This window comes from Podarcis gaigeae (assembly GCF_964106915.1).
Source record: "Podarcis gaigeae genome assembly, chromosome: 6".
Taxonomy (NCBI): Eukaryota; Metazoa; Chordata; class Lepidosauria; order Squamata; family Lacertidae; genus Podarcis; species Podarcis gaigeae.
The window spans coordinates 7,448,914-7,468,726 of record NC_139682.1 but is presented as its reverse complement, the minus strand read 5'-3'; the positions used below and the strand labels follow the sequence as shown (position 1 = coordinate 7,468,726).

Genomic DNA, 19,813 nt, shown 5'->3' with positions numbered 1-19,813 from the left:
CAATCACTGCCAATGGCCATCTAAACGATCCCGCCCAGCAACAGAGGGGGGGCCTGTCAGACCCCACCGCAACATGTGCTCTCCATGAAGAAGAACACTCTTTACAGAAGTGTATCTATGCTTCAGATTGTTCTGAGTCACTCTCCCAGGCTTGCTGACTCTTCCATGCTTAACTAGTTGCAGGTGAAGGATAAGCACACCCAAATTAACCAGCACACCTAACTTGTCCTTCTCTGCGTGCACAGACCCTTACGCATTAAAAGAGATGACAGTTTTGTTTTGGAGGCAATCACAGGTTTGAATACGCTCCCTGCCCAATGTCTACATTCCAATGTACATTTAGAGACTCTAGCCTCTAGCACAGCTTTGTTTTTGCAAATGTCATTTTTGGGTGCAGTGGGATTTTTGCATGGAATCTCTCTGAAACAAAGGCTTGGAGCTGAATCACATCAACCCAGACAGTTTTGCTTGTGTATGGGGATTTTAAAATGAGGGGTGCATATCTAAACATCTTCCTCCTTGTGCATTCTGTCATGGTACTGGCCCTGGAGGGCTATACCACATGATCGTCCCCAAACATTGGAGCCAAGTGAAAAATGAGTTACTGGTAAACGATGTTGTGTTGGCAGCTGTTTGGGTAAGCAGCTATTGGTTTTAAAATCCCAGTTGTTGATGTTTGTCTTAGCAATAACAGGTTAATGATGATTTGAAGTGGCTGGGAGGATTCTTATGACGAGATCCATCACTTTGTGCCGGTGGCACACAAGAGAGTGTCTTTGAGGTTGTTTTCCCAGAAAGGATATTGGAAGAGACCTGAGAGCCCTCCAAAGCATACAGTGTGCCATCTTAAACCGATTCAATTCCCTTCCCTGCGATAAAGGAAGCCAGTTCCAAGTAGATATCACTGTGCAATAATGGCTCCCAACGCGGTCGTTCGAAACACAACCTAAGCGTTCAATTATTCAGTACATGCAGCCGATTTGTTAGGAAAGGACATGTTACAAGGATCTCCTCCCGGGTCACAGCCCCACACTGAGGGATGCAAAATAGATTGGAAATATTAGCACAGTTAAGACTGTGCTGAAATGTTAGCCAATATATTTGGGGGACTAAGTATGCTTTGGGAAAAACAATATTAATGTGTAGCTACTGTTTCCACTCTCTGCTACTGCTATGGTGCCATTTTGTTTCATCGCCTCTCCATCCTGCAGTGATCCCAGCCAATCGGTGATCATGGATTGAGCACGATGATGCCATGACGCGAATGTAGCCAATCAGATTTGCCTGTGTGATGACGTCACTAGGGGGCGAATGAAGCCAACTGCACTTAACTTTGACATGCCGGCCCCTTGCTGTTGTCATCCGCGTTGTCACGGCAACAGGGCACTTTTGCCCCATTTTGAAGGACCCACCCCACACCCTCGAAAAATTGCTGAAAGTACTCACTTTTGTCTCAGTCCTGGATTAGATCTCCCTGCAAATAATAACCAGATAATGAAAAAAGAAACAGCAGCAACAACAAAATATTACTCGTAAATGTGTTTGGCGTTTTATCGTTGCCAGTAAAAACCAACAAGGAACCCGCTACAGCTTTGATTCCATCAACATCTTTCACTGAAGAGCAGTACGGAGACTATCTCCCAGGAATCGCCATTATTCAGTAAATTGCTCCACACAGGCACGAGGTGGGGTTCACTGAAGGGATAAGGACATTTAAAAATCATAACGAGCAAAATGTGTAATGCTTCTGGAACAAAAGTCCCTGTTGTTTTATAGCTGTGCTATGCATTCAGTAGAGAGAGAAGTGGGTTTTTTTTAAAATAATAATAATAAAGAAACAGCACTTTTGCACTTGTCATTTTATCATTTTGATTTTCAGCACTTAAGCGCCTAAGAGGTTGTCCACAACCCACCCACCCCCAGCAATTTGGAGTGCTGGGTACATAGACAAGGTCTTTGAATCATAGAATTGTGGAGTTGGAAGGGACACACAGCATCATCTAGCCCAACCCTCTGCAATGCAGGAATCTCAACCAAAGCATCCAATCTCTGCTTAAAAACTTCCAAGGAAGGAGAGCCTATGATCTCCTGCTATACTGATAGCTATTACTATCAGAAAGTTATTCCTGCTGTTGTGTCACCATCTCCTTTCTTGTAACTTGAAGCCATTGGTCTGGGTCCTGTTTTCCAGACCAGGAGAAAACAAACTTGCTCCATCATCCATGTGACACCCCTTTAGGTATTTGAAGATGGCTAAACATACCCAGCGGGGGACGCAGGTGGCGCTGTGGGTTAAAGCCTCAGCGCCTAGGACTTGCCGATCGAAAGGTCGGCGGTTCGAATCCCTGCGGCGGGGTGCGCTCCCGCTGCTCGGTCCCAGCGCCTGCCAACCTAGCAGTTCGAAAGCACCTCCGGGTGCAAGTAGATAAATAGGGACCGCTTACCAGCGGGAAGGTAAACGGCGTTTCCGTGTGCGGCTCTGGCTCGCCAGAGCAGCGATGTCTCGCTGGCCACGTGACCCGGAAGTGTCTCCGGACAGCGCTGGCCCCTGGCCTCTTGAGTGAGATGGGCGCACAACCCCAGAGTCTGTCAAGACTGGCCCGTACGGGCAGGGGTACCTTTACCTTTACCTTTTAAACATACCCAGCTCCCTCAACCGCTCCTCATCAGGCTTGGTTTCCAGACCCTTGATCGTCTTGGTTGCCCTCCTCTGCACACATTCCAGCTTGTTAATATCCTTCTTAAATTGTGGCACTGAGAACTGGACACAGTATTCCTGGTGTGGTCTGACCAAGGCAGAATAGAGAGGGACTATTACTTCCCTTTGCGGGACGCAGGTGGTGCTATGGGTTAAACCACAAAGCCTAGGGCTTGCCGATCAGAAGGTTGGCGGTTCGAATCCCCATGACGGGGTGAGCTCCTGTTGCTCGGTCCCTGCTCCTGCCAACCTAGCAGTTGGAAAGCACGTCAAAGTGCAAGTAGATAAATAGGTACCGCTCTGGCGGGAAGGGAAATGGAGTTTCCGTGCGCTGCTCTGGTTCGCCAGAAGCGGCTTAGTCATGCTGGCCACATGACCCGGAAGCTGTACACTGGCTCCCTCGGCCAATAAAGCGGGATGAGCGCCGCAACCCCAGAGTCAGCCATTACTGGACCTAATGGTCAGCGATCCCTTTACCTTTACCTTTACCTTTATGACTTCCCTTGATTAGGGCACTATACTTCTGTTAATGCAGCCTAGAATAGCATTAGCTTTTTGCTGGTGGTGGTGGAAAAACTGGAACGGTGGGGTAAGCACCTTGAAGTTCTTGGACAAGCAGCTGCATTCCATTTGTTTCTTTAAATAAAATGTTTAGTTTAGGGCCAAACTAGACTAATGCTTTTCAACATTTACATGCAGCCGCTGGGAGAGATCATCAGGAGGTTTGGGCTGGGTGCACATCAGTATGCGGATGATACCCAGCTCTACCTCTCTTTTAAATCAGAACCAGTGAGGGCGGTGAAGGTCCTGTGTGAGTGTCTGGAGGCGGTTGGAGGATGGATGGTGGCTAACAGATTGAGGTTGAATCCTGACAAGACAGAAGTACTGTTTTTGGGGGACAGGAGGCGGGCAGGTGTGGAGGATTCCCTGGTCCTGAATGGGGTAACTGTGCCCCTGAAGGACCAGGTGCGCAGCCTGGGAGTCATTTTGGACTCACAGCTGTCCATGGAAGCACAGGTCAAATCTGTGTCCAGGGCAGCTGTTTACCAGCTCCATCTGGTACGTAGGCTGAGAACCTATCTGCCTGCGGACTGTCTCGCCAGAGTGGTGCATGCTCTGGTTATCTCCTGCTTGGACTACTGCAATGCACTCTACGTGGGGCTACCTTTGAAGGTGACTCGGAAACTACAACTAATCCAGAATGCGGCAGCTAGACTGGTGACTGGGAGCGGCCGCCGAGACCATATAACACCGGTCTTGAAAGACCTACATTGGCTCCCAGTACGTTTCCGAGCACAATTCAAAGTGTTGGTGCTGACCTTTAAAGCCTTAAGCGGCCTTGGTCCAGTATACCTGAAGGAGCGTCTCCACCTCCATCATTCTGCCCGGACGCTGAGGTCCAGTGCTGAGGGCCTTCTGGCGGTTCCCTCATTGTGAGAAGCAAAGCTACAGGGAACCAGGCAGAGGGCCTTCTCGGTAGTGGCCCCTGCCCTGTGGAACGCCCTTTCAGCAGATGTCAAAGCAATAAACAACTACCTGACATTCAGAAGACATCTTAAGGCAGCCCTGTTCAGGGAAGTTTTTAACGTGTGATATTTTACTGTATTTTTGGTTTTTATGGAAGCCGCCCAGAGTGGCTGGGGAGGCCCAGCCAGATGGGCGGGGTATAAATAATAAATAATAATAATAATAATAATAATAATAATAATAATAATAATAATTATTATTATTACAGCATCTTAAAAAGGAGAGACATCACCTTGTCAACAAAGGTCCATATGGTAAAAGCTATGGTTTTCCCAGTAGTGATGTATGGAAGTGAAAGCTGGACCATAAAGAAGGCTGATTGCCGAAGAATTGATGCTTTTGAATTATGGTGCTGGAGGAGACTCTTGAGAGTCCCATGGACTGCAAGAAGATCAAACCTATCCATTCTGAAGGAAATCAGCCCTGAGTGCTCACTGGAAGGACAGATCCTGAAGCTGAGGCTCCAATACTTTGACCACCTCATGAGAAGAGAAGACTCCCTGGGAAAAACCCTGATGTTGGGAAAGATGGAGGGCACAAGGAGAAGGGGATGACAGAGGACGAGATGGTTGGATAGTGTTCTTGAAGCTACCAGCATGAGTTTGACCAAACTGGGAGGCAGTGGAAGACAGTGGAAGTGCCTGGCGTGCTCTGGTCCATGGGATCACGAAGAGTCGGACACGACTAAACGACTAAACAACAACTAGGCTACAGATGCTGGAGAGCTATGGTGAGATTCCTCATCTCTTTAAAAACCAGCTGCAGAGACCCCCTGGGACGCATCAGAACCACTGTCCTGCAGGGGTCGTTAGGGTTAACTCTCTTTCCCTCCCTGTTTTCTCAGTTGAAACTCCTCCCTTCCCACCAGCTGCAATTTGCCCCATTAGGAACCACATACATGTTGTGCTTTGTGGATTTCCCATAGGCATCTTATTGGGCAAGGGTCATTGCTCAGTGGGAGAGCATCTGTCTTGCATGCAGGTGGTCCCAATTTCAACCCCCAAGCATCTCCTGGAAGCAGCGCTGGATTTAGGGTGGTGATGTGGGCAGTTCCTCCTCCCATAGGGCTCCAAGCAGAGGGTGTGCAAAACTGCAAAGATGCATAATTGAGGAGACCTTGGATTCAGTAGACCTGGAGGCGGTTGGAGGATGGATGGCAGCTAACAGATTGAGGTTGAATCCTGACAAGACACAAGTACTGTTTTTGGGGGACAGGAGGCGGGCAGTTGTGGAGGACTCCCTGATCCTGAATGGGGTAACTGCGCCTTTGAAGCACCAGGTGCGCAGCCTGGGAGTCATTTTGGACTCACAACTGTCCATGGAGGTGCAGGTCTATTCTGTGTCCAGGGCAGCTGTTTATCAGCAACTGGTACACAGGCTGAGACCCTACCTGTGTCTTGCCAGAGTGGTGCATGCTCTGGTTATCTCTCGTTTGGACTACTGCAATGCACTCTATGTGGGGCTACCTTTGAAGGTGACCCAGAAACTACAACTAATCCAGAATGCGGCAGCTAGACTGGTGACTGGGAGCGGCTGCTGAGACCATATAACACCGGTCTTGAAAGACCTACATTGGCTCCCAATACGTTTCTGAGCACAATTTAAAGTGTTGGTGCTGACCTTTAAAACCCTAAACTGCCGCAGTCCAGTATACCTGAAGGAGCGTCTCCACCTCCATCATTCTGCCCGGACGCTGAGGTCCAGTGCCGAGGGCCTTTTGGCGGTTCCCTCACTGCGAGAAGCCAGGTTACAGGGAACCAGGCAGAGGGCCTTCTCGGTAGTGGCGCCTGCCCTGTGGAACGCCCTCCCACCAGATGTCAAAGAGAAAAATAACTACCAAACTTTTAGAAGACATCTAAAGGCAGCCCTGTTTAGGGAAGCTTTTAATGTTTAATAGGTTATTGTATTTTAGTGTTTTGTTGGAAGCTGCCCAGAGTGGCTGGGGGGACCCAGCCAGATGGGCAGGGTATAAATAAATAATTATGATGCTGATGCTGATGATGCTGATGTTGGGGGGCACCAACTCCAGGGGGCTGAGCATTTTTCACCCAATATTTTTTTGTGCCCCCTCCTCCCTACCATTAGGGGAAACAGGAAGCTGACTGCGGAGTGCTCAGTGCAATTTTAGCAAAGGTTCTTCTGTATTGATGGTAATATCAATATCTATCAGCTATCAGTGGCTACTGATCATATACAGTGGTACCTCGGGTTAAGAATTTAATTCATTCTGGAGGTCCGTTCTTAACCAGAAACTGTTCTTAACCTGAGGTACCACTTTAGCTAATGGGGCCTCCTGCTGCTGCCGCCGCACCACCACCATGCAATTTCTGTTCTCATCCTGAAGCAAAGTTCTTAACCTGAGGTACTATTTCTGGGTTAGCCGGAGTCTGTAACCTGTAGCGCCTGTAACATAGCTGTCAACGTTTCCCCCCTTTTAAGGGAAATTCCCTTATTCCAAATAGGATTCCTCGCAAGAAAAGGGAAAGGTTGGCAGCTATGGCCTGTAACCTGAAGCGTCTGTAACCCGAGGTACCACTGTACTGCCTCCATGTCTGAGGTAGCATCCCTTTGAATAGCCAGTGTGGTGTAGTGGTTAAGAGTGGTGGACTCGTAATCTGGTGAACCGGGTTTGCTTCCCTGCTCCTCCACATGCAGCTGCTGGGTGACCTTGGGCCAGTCACACTTCTCTGAAGTCTCTCAGCCTCACTCACCTCACAGAGCGTTTGCTGTAGGGGAGGAAGGGAAAGGAGATTTTTAGCCGCTTTGAGACTCCTTAGTGTAGTGAAAAAGCAGGATATCAAATCCAAACTCTTCTCTTCTTTTGCGGGAATGACTGTGGGAGAGGGCCATTTGCACACTCAAACACATCTTTCAGGCTTCCCACATGCACCCCGTTGGTCTCAGCTGTCTCCAGACCCTCTGAGTGTCCCTATTTTCCAGGGATGTCCCTGATTTAGAGAAGCCGTCCCGGTTTCTGATTTCATCCCAGAATGTCCCACTTTTCTTTAAGATGTCCCTATTTTCATCGGAGAAATATTGGAGGGTATGGAGTTATCCAACTCCTGAGCCATCTGAAGGTAATCCTGTATAGGGAAGTGTGTTTTTTTTTTAAAAAAGTTTACTGTTTTATTATGTTTTTACATAGGTTGGAAGCTGCCCAGAGTGCTGGGGTAACCCAATAAGATGTGTGGGGTATAAATTGCAAAATTGTCCTGGAATGTGATGTCCCTATTTTCACTGGAGAAATGTTGGTACAGTGGAACCTCGGTTTTTGAACGTAATCCATTCCGGAAGACCATTGGACTTCCGAAACGTTCGGAAACTGAAAGCAGAAGCCTCAGTTCATATAGGGAGACACAAAACGGAAGCCGCATCAGGCATTCAGGTTCCTAAAAATGTTCGAAAACCAGAGCATTTCCGGGTTTTCTGCGTTCGGGAGCCAAAATGTTTGAAAACGGAGCTGTTCGAGAACCAAGGTTTGACTGTATGTGTCCCCAGCCCCCCCCCCCGAATCCTGGGAACAATAGCTTACTTACTGCATAGCTACAATTCATAGCACCCTTAACAGACTACAGTTCCCAGGAAACAGCTGCTGAACTAGCTAGACCTTTGATCTGATCCTGCAGAGCTCCTGGAAATCCATTCAGTGAAGTCTCATTTGTGGAATGTATTTCTTGAGCAGAGAAACGGTATTAAATTTGCTTTCTCTTTTTCTTTCTTTCACAGAAGAACATGTAGCCTGCAGTTCCTTTTTTTCCAATGTGATTCTTTATTATTTAAATATGAACAGTATTCCTTCACATAAACAATTACTCAGCCATCACATAACCGACACACAAACATGACGAAATAAATATACAACAAGAGCACAGATCAATTTTTTTATGTTTAATTTAAATATTAAATAAATAATAAATTACATGTTTTAATTTTTTTTTTAAACCGTTATCAGTGCCTGAAACAATAGGATCGTCGAGAAGACAAAAGAATAACAAAAACAAACAAAGAAAAGGAATCTCTCTCTCTCTCTCTCTCTTTCTGCATTTTGTCCCCACCCAAAATAAAATCAAACAAAAAACTTTTTTTAAAAAAGCGCTTCAGTTATAAAATATCTTTAAAAAAATTCCCATTGTTAAAAGAATAAATAACAAAAATATATAAAAATAACTTGGTTGCATCAAAATTACACGCGAAAGTTAGATTTTTTTTTTTTTCTTCTTAGAGGGAAATATTATTGTTTTATTGATCAAAAAGTTGTATTTCTTTCAGGGATTTTTTTTCCTGCCTCCTTTCCTTTCTCATGATGTGATGTCCAGCTTCAACAGAAGTATAAATTTAATAAATTAAAAATGATTCAATAAATAGTCAAAAATAAAATAAAATAAGGTGTTGCGAATACAAATTACACACATTTTCCCAAAATTAGGGTACATACAGAAATATGACTCACTGTGTTTCCCTGCCTCCTGCTATGTAAACCCAACTCCCAATGCTTTTGTCAGGCCTAGTATTTATCAGCGAATCTGTTTTCTAACTTCCCATGCTACAGATGTTTGCTTGACTCTGAAAGTGTTTAGTTTTTAAAGCACCACTTGCAGTTTTGTCCAATCTACCATTTGATCAGTGCTTTAAACAGAAGGATGGACACACTCTATTTTTTAAAAAGATTAGAGAAAAATGCTTTGAGGAGGTGGGTTCTTGACGTCACAGGCACAAGCCAGTCAGCACTATGCGTATCTGGCCCTTTGCTGCAGACTGGTAGAAACTGCTTTTCCCTACAGCTCTAGTCTCTGGAGAAGATTGTACATATAGTCAAAACACAGTGAGTGCCCTTCCACAGCTGTTGCACCACTCAAAGGATGTGCATTTGAATGCACCCTTAAATAATTTACAGAATAATTCAGCTAACTACTTTCCCCCCAACCCTTCTTTTTCTTTAAAGGAAGTGCAAGTTCTCTACTCTGAAATACTAAATGAGCTGCAATCACCATCAAATTGGACTCTATTTACATATTAAAAGCATTGTCTTTTTTTAATACTTATTTTTTTCCTTCTTTCGTTTTTTTTTTTGCACTTTCCATGGGTTGTATAACTAAGCCAAGTCAAAGGGCCCGATGCTGTGATCCTCTCTAGCGCCCAAGTGAATTTACTCAGATGAGTAAGTTAAGCATATGAGTAAAGCCACCAATAGGTGCTTCGCCCCTTCTCCATTGGAGTTCTCTCGTAGACTTCAAAGGGTTTTAGTTTATAGCCTAAGTATATGCAGGACTAGGCTTTTAAGGCATTTTCATACCGAGACTTTAAAGTGGTTCTTGTTTCTATCAGGCGTGTAGCCGGAATATAAAAACCTACACTGGCCAGACTAATCATTTGCACTACAAGTGCCTCTCCTGCATTTTCGCTTCTACTGTAACAATGACCAAGTAAAGAGAAGAGGCTCAAAACCTCACCTATGAAAATGCTCTAAAAGGCATGTAGCATTCCACGAACGGGTGAATATTTATCCTTCCCCCTTCCCACTGTAGTCCCTCACATTCCTCCAAAAGCCACTCCTGAAGATTGGGGGGGCCCTCTGGAGCAGTATTTGGGGTGTTGGAAGGGGCAACACCAGAAGGAAAAAAACTGGCGTGCACACACAAACACGTGTGCAGCTGTACACATGGAGGCTATTTTGATATCAGCCCTTCTCACAGAATCAACAAGCTTTGTCATTCACTTCAATGAAGCCCAGACTTCTTCTTCTTTGCTTTTTGTTTTCAGGGAAAGACCTGACCGAGGCCTTCTTAAGCTGGCTAGAAAATATATTTAGAAGTTATCAGGGGGGTTTAGTTGCGGAAACTAAATTATTGCCGAGAGGAGGGAGATTTCAGCACCAGAATATGCCATCTCACAGAATAGTTAATACTTTTATCGTGTTCAATTTTTAATCTAACACATTTTCCGGCTTTTGGATATGCCGGGACCACAGTTCACAAACTGAGGACCTGTAGAAAGAGGCAAGAGTAGAAAAGGGGGAAGATAAGAGATGCTTCCTGACCCTTCAGAGCTATATTTTCCTGCATTTTGGATTAGACCCGGTGGCAAGATGTGGAATGTCCCCTAGTCAACCAGTGCAGGGCAGACAGATATGGGGAGTTTGTGATGTTTCGTTCTCCACCATAACCCCTCTGCACTAAGATGGCACCAGCGACCTACATTTGGCCAACTGCTAATGGAGAAGTTTAGAAAGTTCATTTCCTTGACTTAGGGGAGAATCTGAGAATTCACACACGGAATCAATGTTGGCATCTTCCCCCGCCACTCTTCCCTCTTCAAACAAATCCAGCAATACATAATGTGGACGAATGAGGTGCTGAAGAAATTTGTTTTGCAAAAGACATTCACTTCACTGTAGTTCTTTAAGTGCACAGCGGACTATGTGTACCAAAGGGGTAATAACAAAACAAAACAAAGTGGTTCTTTGGAAGATCTATAGCCAACTGTTCCTTCTGTAGAATGGTGATCACTCTGTTTTGTTAAACTTACTCTTTTTAAAAAATGTAGAAAACAAAGCTCAGAACCAAGAAACATTGCCATGTATTATGAGCCAAAGTCCATAGCCAAGAGTAAATACTCCTTGTAGACTTCCTTTTGTTCCTAATCGCTTCTTATACACGTCTCCGGCATGGATGTCTGCAGCGCTGTGCAGCTACGCAACGATGACCACGACAACAAACAGAACCAGAACGGTCAGCAAAAGGACTTTTCCAAACTCATGTACACTGGACCATGACACATTTAGAATTCTTCCATACGAAATGTTCCAATATTGGTCTGTTCATTAATAGCTATTATCTTTTTTTATTTTTTTAATACGGACAAAGGAATACTGTAGTTGCAAACTCCAAAAAAAGCTTCCCTGAGAACCTTTTGTATTTTTTTTTCCATTGCGCTTTCTACTGGAGACCCAGAGCTGCTCTTTCAGAAAATAAAAAATAATGCTACTCTAGAATACTTGTAAGAGTTCTCATGTCCAGCAGATTCAGATGGGTGGCTCGCCTGCAGCTCCTGCGTCTCATGTACTACAACATGCCACATCAATCATGTGTTATCTTGGGAACATGACCATAAGCGATACAGGGTTGTGGAGCTCGTTGCGGTGCAGACAAAAGCCCTGTTCTTTGAATGCTCTAAACCTGGGACTAATTCTATTATGGAACTTTCTTTGATGGTGGAGGTGCCTAGCAGCTTGTGAAGACCGTTGATCTCCATCTGCTCCCAACACCATCTTTGACTCCCACCACCACACGGTATGGGGTGAAAAATAAAAACAAAACAAAGCCCCACAGTTTGCCAAAGGAACGCCACTGAGTAAACGAAAACATTTGAGTTCAGTTCTGCTTCTTGTGAATGGCCTCTTGGTTAAGTTTTGGTCCTTTTATTCATTCATTCAACAAGTTTCCTAACTTGTAAACCTGAATATGCAGAGTGAAGGTCCTTCCAGTTACTTTTAACGTCTTCTTTTCTAAAATTTTTATTTCCCCCCCTATTTTCCTTCTTTGTCCCACTGTAATTAGACCTGAATTCCTTTAATGGCCTGTTTGATACTTTCCAGCAGGTCCTTGTTCTCAGGATTCTGGTAGCATTCCTGGTTCGTGTACATGTCAGTAAGGGTGTTGACGTACGCATCAAAGTTCTGCTCACTGATTGGCTCCTGCTCAAAAGAGAGAGAGAGAGAGAATAAAAAGAGTAAATAAGCAAGCAAACATATGAATCAAACTTAGAAGCAGAGCACAGAGAGAAAAGGCTCTAATATTGGACCCAGCTCAGTCAGGGGTCAGCAAACCTTTTCAGCCATGAGCTGGTCCACTGTCCCTCAGACCTTGGTGTAGGGGGTTGGGGGCAGATCATATTTTGGAAAAAATATGAATGAATTCGAATGCCCCACAAATAACCCAGAGATGCATTTTAAATAAAAGGACACATTCTACTCATGTAAAAACATGCTGATTCCCGGACCATCTGTGGGCTGGATTTAGAAGGTGATTGGGCCAGATCTGGCCCCTGGGCCTTAGTTTGCCTACCTATGGACTAGATCCACATTATCTGCTGGGCCACAATGCTTCTCCCTTATCTATTACTCCTAAATAACCACTACTAAATGTGCTTCTCTTTTATTTTGACATTAAAAAGGCCCATATTAGTGTCCATTGTTATGCCCACCTCACAGACCTTTTTGGCATACAGTGTGGAATCCTGTTTAGCATCAGTTGGACAATATTCTGATCTTCCAAAGGAGATGAATTAATCAACAAATTAAAAATGAATAATTCAACAGAACTTAATTACTCCTAGGTGCAGGATTACCGCTTAGGTCTGCCTTCACCGTAAGCAGAAGTGCATCCTTCAAATCACTTAACGCAGGTTAACTTTAACTTTACTGTGTCCAGTTCTGGGCACCACAGTTCAAGAAGGACACTGACAAACTGGAACGTGTCCAGAGGAGGGCAACCAAAATGGTCAAAGGCCTGGAAACGATGCCTTATGAGGAACGGCTAAGGGAGCTGGGCATGTTTAGCCTGGAGAAGAGGAGGTTAAGGGGTGATATGATAGCCATGTTCAAATATATAAAAGGATGTCACATAGAGGAGGGAGAAAGGTTGTTTTCTGCTGCTCCAGAGAAGCGGACACGGAGCAATGGATCCAAACTACAAGAAAGAAGATTCCACCTAAACATTAGGAAGAACTTCCTGACAGTAAGAGCTGTTCGACAGTGGAATTTGCTGCCAAGGAGTGTGGTGGAGTCTCCTTCTTTGGAGGTCTTTAAGCAGAGGCTTGACAACCATGTCAGGAGTGCTCTGATGGTGTTTCCTGCTTGGCAGGGGGTTGGACTCGATGGCCCTTGTGGTCTCTTCCAACTCTATGATTCTATGAACTTTTAAGAGAGCTTGGGAGTACCTTCGTGATTTCTAAATCTAGAACACTGTGTCTCACAGAGATTTGACCACCCCCCCCCCCAAATCAAGAAGGTGGAAGGCTGTCATATCTGATTTACAATCTAGAGACATGAGGGCTATTCTCAAGCGGAGGGCTGGGCCTGTTGATTCACTGAGCCCAACATCAATTTCACAGCAAAGTTTAAATCAGCTTTGCTATAAAACCCCTAATGTGAAAGCGAAACCCGCATTAGCTGAGATCTTGTCTTTCATTTTGTTCTTCCAAATTCTCTCCCGTTTTCATACGCGATACAAAAAACACACATGAGGGGCTTCTCCAGCCTCAATCCTAAATTCAGTGGGGCTTGTCTTGTGTGAAAACGTATTAAGGATCAAGCTGTAGCATTCTAGCCAGCTTTCTTGTTTGTCCAACCCCTGTGTCACATTTAATGTGCTTTAACCAAGGGTAGTGTGTCACACGCGATGCAATTAACTACCCGAACATCCAGATAAATTGCATCTCCTTTCAGCTGTCCGACTTCAATGCAGATTATAAATAAATAAATAAATAAAATTCCACAGCCAGTAGTGGCATCATGCTGGTTACTGTTAAGACCTTGTTATGTTAAATATAATATACTCTTTTTATTGTTGTGATTGTTCAGCTGACAGCTGTTCAGGGCAGAACTGAAGCTCCCTGCGCTATAATGGGAGCTGTAAGATCTTTCCGTCGTTGCAGTCCAATCCTGTCCTATCTCCACTCATGCTGTCTTAGATTAAAAAGGCAACATGCACTGTTGATGGAGCTCGTTTTGTCATTTCCTTACCTACTTGGGCTATGAGATGTAATGAGAGACAACCAAAAAAAGCACAAAAGGATGAGATCAGTGGGAAAGAGGCAGCAGAGGAGGAGGGACAATGTAGCTTTCAGAAACATACAGAGGGTGCTGCCACCTCTGAAAAATTAAGTGCCAGACAAAGCATTTGGGCTGAACTGTGAAATTTCAGTTTTTCCTAACACTTTTTAGATCAGTGATCTTGCAGCTTAAACAGGCAACGGTGAGCAGCTGCAAACCTGGTAGCCCATTTTATTAGACTTCCCAAGTTACCTATGTGTTCTCCTATTAAAATGTGTGTGTGCTGGCATCTGTCTGTCTTGAGAGACAATAGAGTGAGTCTCTGGGGTATCTGAAGAAGTTTGCATGCACATGAAAGTTCATACCAATAACAAACGTCGTTGGTCTCTAAGATGCTACTGGAAGGATTTTTTTTGTTTTGTTTCGTCTGGGGGTGAAGTTAAACTTGTAGCTGCTGCCTCTCACATTGTTCTCTCTTTTTTTTAATAATAAAATTTTATTAAATTTTCTTTTACAAATTAGTCAACACAACCATATTCTCAAATTTCCAATTTTTGAACTTCCACCAGCTCCTCCATCCATCATCCATATTTTCTATTTGTTACGCATTTTCAATATATTATATTGCCAGTTAATAATATCCTTTCATCTCTCTTTCTTTTTACAATACACCTTTGACATCACAAAGCCTCTTGCCTCTCACATTGTTCTCACTGCGATAGCAGCACCGAAGTGACCTCCTTGTGGAGCAAGCCTTGGCTCCGCAAACAATAAGCTCCCCCCCCCCACTCAGCCTCACTGATGCAGTCCAAAGAAAAGCAGAGCAATACACTGGGCACCAGCTTGGCTACAGGAATTGCCAGGAGGCATACAAGATGCCATCCATCTGTTTAGAGACTCCACTCCAGAAGATTTCTGTATGGCTCACTCCGTAGCTTTTTCTTCTCCCAAAGATGTCCTGCAAGGCAGTGGGCGCAGGGGTGAATGAAGGCGTTGTGATACCTGGGGCAGGGCATTGCTATGTAGGGTGCATGTGCAGCATTGCTACATACGACGCATGCACTGTACGTAGCGCCGCTGCACATGCACGGTACATAGTGGTGTGCCGGCGTCGCCGCTCTAGCGCTGTACGGACGGTGCTGAGATCCTCCATTCATGGCTGTAGCGGCGATGGAGGGATCCCACTACTGTCTGTATGACACTTGGGGGCGCCGGCAGAAAACTGCTATGTACAGCGCATGTTCGGCGTTACATACAGCGCATGTGTGTGATGCCACACATGTGCTGTACATAGCGGTTTGTTGCCACTGTAATGGCGACAGAGGATCCTGCACATGCGGCTGCGGTGGCGTGATGGCTGCTCACGCGGCCGTGAGCCCCTGCGGGGTGCCTTCTTGTCACCCCCCAGACATGGCACCTGGGGCGAACCGCCCCCCCACCCCCGTTGTGACGCCAATGAGTGGGGAGGATTTTTTCTTGGGGTTTGGTCCCAAACTCTTACTCGCCAATGAGTAAAAAAAAAAAAATGGGTAAAAAGGGTAAATGACCCCAGGACGGTTAAGTCCAGTCAAAGGCGACTATGGGGTTGCGGCGCTCATCTCGCTTTCAGGCCAAGGCAACCGGCATTTGTCCGCAGACAGCTTTCTGGGTCATGTGGCCAACATGACTAAACCTCCTTTGGCGCAATGGAACACCGTGATGGAAACCAGAGCACACGGAAATGCTGTTTACCTTCCCGCCACAGCAGTACCTATTTATCTACTTGCACAGGTGTGCTTTCGAACTGCTAGGTTGGCAGGAGCTGGGGCAGAGCAAGGGATTAGAACCGCTGACCTTATGATTGGCAAGCCCAAGAAGCTCAGTGGTTTAGACCACAGCGCCAATAGTATAGCCGCATGGCAGCAGTTTAGGATCAGAGTTTTCCTTCTCCTAGATGGGCTCCCTTCCCAGGTGGACGAGCCCTATCTGCCCCTCACTTCCCTCAACAGCATGTGCAGAAACCGCCTTCTTGACCATTGGACCCACTTTTGGTCTTGTCCACTCAATCCACTGGAGCTTCAGGTGAGAGCTGTAGGTAGACAAACTGCCAGAAGGCGCACAGTTCAACCACCAAATATAGAAGCTAAGAAATCCCTGCCTGATCTGACAGGTATGGTAGCCTTGATTCTGTGGAGCAACATGAGGGAATAAAAGTAATTGATACCATTAAGTGAATTTACTTTGCCACCACGGGGGGCGGGGGCTGGGGGGTGGTGGAAAGCAAAATATATATGTGAGTGCTGGGCTCACTGGGCTTGGACCTTCTTTTTGTTTCATACCCACATATTGCAGTGCAGAGGTAAAGCTGCCTGGGACTGCTTAGTTTTGCACTTCCTTGCTTTCAAGCATTTAAATTGCTCTACCTTAGGCATGGACTAAGGCATGGGACGCGGGTGGCACTGTGGGTTAAACCACAGAGCCTAGGACTTGCCAATCAGAAGGTCGGTGGTTTGAATCCCCACGACGGGGTGAGCTCCCGTTGCTCGGTCCCTGCTCCTGCCAACCTAGCAGTTCGAAAGCACATCAAAGTGCAAGTAGATAAATAAGTACCACTCCAGCGGGAAGGTAAACAGCTTTTGCGTGTGCTGCTCTGGTTCACCAGAAGTGGCTTAGACATGCCAATAAAGCCAGATGAGCGCCGCAACCCCAGAGTCAGCCACGACTGGACCTAATGGTCGGGGCCCCTTTACCGTTACCTTTACCTTTAGGCATGGACTCTATCTATAAATGGTGCTTGGGCCCTTTTCCCCTGCTGAATTTTATGAATTTTATGAAAAATGGAAAGAATTAATAGCCTGGAGCTCTTTTTCTGCCATTCCCTAATTATACGCAAATCGCCTTGCAAGGAGGCTTTCAGAATCTGGTACTTTATCACACGACCAAAGGTTCGGTGCACGGGAGAGATTCTCACCATGTGTGGAAGGCGGATATTGGCAAGACTTTGGATAAGAGTCTGGCTCAGCCCTGAGAGCTCAAGGAAGAGGGCTTCATTCTGCTCCTCTATAATCTTGTTCTCCTCCTCAATGTTCTTGAGGTTCTTCTCCATGCTTGAGATCTGTAGGAGGTGGGAGGGAAACATGGATTAGGGAAGAGAAATGGTCACTGTCTTTCAACATTCTGTGAGCGCCACAAGGCTTATATTTATTAGGGTCATATCCTGCTCCACAAGTGGAACAAACAGGTTCATGGCTGCTGCCGCTGCTGCAAACAGTAAGTCTGAACCTCTTCCTTCTTCTCGGTCTTCCTCTCTTTTTGTAATGCCAGATGCAGGACATTAAATTATCACACTGTCAGTCTCCCAGCCTTCACTCAGCTTTGTTGACTGGTGTTTGCAAAGGCAGAGGAATGCGCAATGCAGCAATATTGTGGGGTAATAAAAGCAATTGAGACCAGGCTGCTGTGGAGCGTCATTACTAGCATACAGTGGTACCTCGGATTAAGAACTTAATTCGTTCCGGGGGTCAGTTCTTAACCTGAAACTGTTCTTAACCTGAGGTACCACTTTAGCTAATGGGGCCTCCCACCACCGCCATGCCGCCGCCGCGCAATTTCTGTTCTCATCCTGAAGCAAAGTTCTTAACCCGAGGTACTATTTCTGGGTTAGCGGAGTCTGTAACCTGAAGCGTCTGTAACTTGAAGCGTCTGTAACCTGAGGTGCCACTGTACATTCATATACTATGGTATCTCGGTTGTTGAACGCAATGCCTTTTTCCACATGGACCTCCCCGTTCACAAAGATCTTAGGTTAGGAGGAGGCTCTGTGAGTTACGCAGCAGCCTGCAGAGGTGGATTTCGTGGGAACCCAGAAGACAGCCTGCTCGATTGTGGACCCCAGCCTGTTGCTTCAGCTTCCCACCAACAGAGGGAAAGAACTTGTGGTGAAATTCCATTGGCTGATAGTAACATCTATTTACTCAAGCTTTTCCTGGCTTCCGATACCAGCTGAATAATTCCTCATTACTGTAACAGTGATACATTGTGGTTTTTTAAAAATTAGATTGCTTTTGTTGCATATTAAAATTGTTGTTCTGTACCAAATTGTTTTATTGCACAGCACCGTGGTGCTATTTTAAGGAGAGCGGGTGTAATATGACTATTTTAAATAAACAAATAGTACAAGTGCACTTACCTGTGACTGCAGCTTCACCATGGCTGCTTCCATCTCAGTGTTGGATTCATTCAGCTCACTAATCTCTTTGTTTAACTGCTTAATTTCTTCGTCATTCTCTAGAACTGCAAGGGTGAAATAAAGAAGCGGTCAGGCAATTTCCTGCTCTAATATATGCAGATAGAACCTACACAGAGTTGTTGTTGTTGTTTAGTCGTTTAGTCGTGTCCGACTCTTCGTGACCCCATGGACCAGAGAACGCCAGGCACCTCTGTCCTCCACTGCCTCCCGCAGTTTGCTCAAACTCATGCTGGTAACCTCGAAAACACTATCCAACCATCTCGTCCTCTGCCGTCCCCTTCTCCTTGTGCCCTCCATCTTTCCCAACATCAGGGTCTTCTCCAGGGAGTCTTCTCTTCTCATGAGGTGGCCAAAGTACTGGAGCCTCAGCTTCACAATCTGTCCTTCCAGTGAGCACTCAGGGTTGATTTCCTTCAGTATGGAGAGGTTTGATCTTCTTGCAGTCCATGGGACTCTCAAGAGTCTCCTCCAGCACCATAATTCAAAAGCATCAATTCTTCGGCGATCAGCCTTCTTTATGGTCCAGCTCTCACTTCCATACATCACTACTGGGAAAACCATAGCTTTAACTATACGAACCTTTGTTGGCAAGGTGATGTCTCTACTTCTCAAGATGCTATCTAGGCCTGTCATTGCCCTTCTCCCAAGAAGCAGGCGTCTTTTAATTTCGTGGCTGCTGTCACCATCTGCAGTGATCATTGAGCCCAAGAAAGTAAAATCTCTCACTACCTCCATTTCTTCCCCTTCTATTTGCCAGAAGGTGATGGGACCAGTGGCCATGATCTTCGTTTTTTTGATGTTGAGCTTCAGGCCATATTTTGCGCTCTCCTCTTTCACCCTCATTAAAAGGTTCTTTAATTCCTCCTCACTTTCTGCCATCAAGGTTGTGTCATCTGCATATCTGAGGTTGTTGATATTTCTTCCGGCAATCTTAATTCCGGCTAGGGATTCATCCAGCCCAGCCTTTCGCATGATGAATTCTGCATATAAGTTAAATAAGCAGGGAGACAAAATACAGCCTTGTCGTACTCCTTTCCCAATTTTGAACCAATCAGTTGTTCCATATCCAGTTCTAACTGTAGCTTCTTGTCCCACATAGAGATTTCTCAGGAGACAGATGAGGTGATCTGGCACTCCCATTTCTTTAAGAACTTGCCATAGTTTGCCGTGGTCGACACAGTCAAAAGCTTTTGCATAATCAATGAAGCAGAAGTAGATGTCTTTCTGGAACTCTCTAGCTTTCTCCATAATCCAGCGCATGTTTGCAATTTGGTCTCTGGTTCCTCTGCCTCTTCTAAATCCAGCTTGCACTTCTGGGAGTTCTCGGTCCACATACTGCTTGAGCCTTCCTTGTAGAATTTTAAGCATAACCTTGCTAGCGTGTGAAATGAGTGCAATTGTGCGGTAGTTGGAGCATTCTTTGGCACTGCCCTTCTTTGGGATTGGGATGTAGACTGATCTTCTCCAATCTTCTGGCCACTGCTGAGTTTTCCAAACTTGCTGGCATATTGAGTGTAGCACCTTAACAGCATCATCTTTTAAAATTTTAAATAGTTCAGCTGGAATACCATCACTTCCACTGGCCTTG

General features: G+C 45.5%; 1 protein-coding gene across 6 annotated transcripts in view; it reads right to left on the bottom strand.

Moving 5' to 3' along the window:
- Positions 1–8,092: 8,092 nt before the first annotated feature.
- MYT1 (myelin transcription factor 1) overlaps positions 8,093–19,813 on the bottom strand; it is a 171,587-nt gene continuing 159,866 nt past the window's right edge. For all 6 annotated transcript variants that reach the window (XM_083744143.1, XM_083744142.1, XM_083744144.1 and 3 more), the window contains 3 exons: positions 18,166–18,269; positions 16,948–17,091; positions 8,093–11,918 (listed from right to left, as the gene is read on the bottom strand). In XM_083744143.1, coding sequence (XP_083600269.1) covers positions 11,778–11,918; positions 16,948–17,091; positions 18,166–18,269 — 389 coding nt within the window. In that variant the 3' untranslated portion in view covers positions 8,093–11,777. The remainder of the gene's footprint in view (positions 11,919–16,947; positions 17,092–18,165; positions 18,270–19,813) is intronic.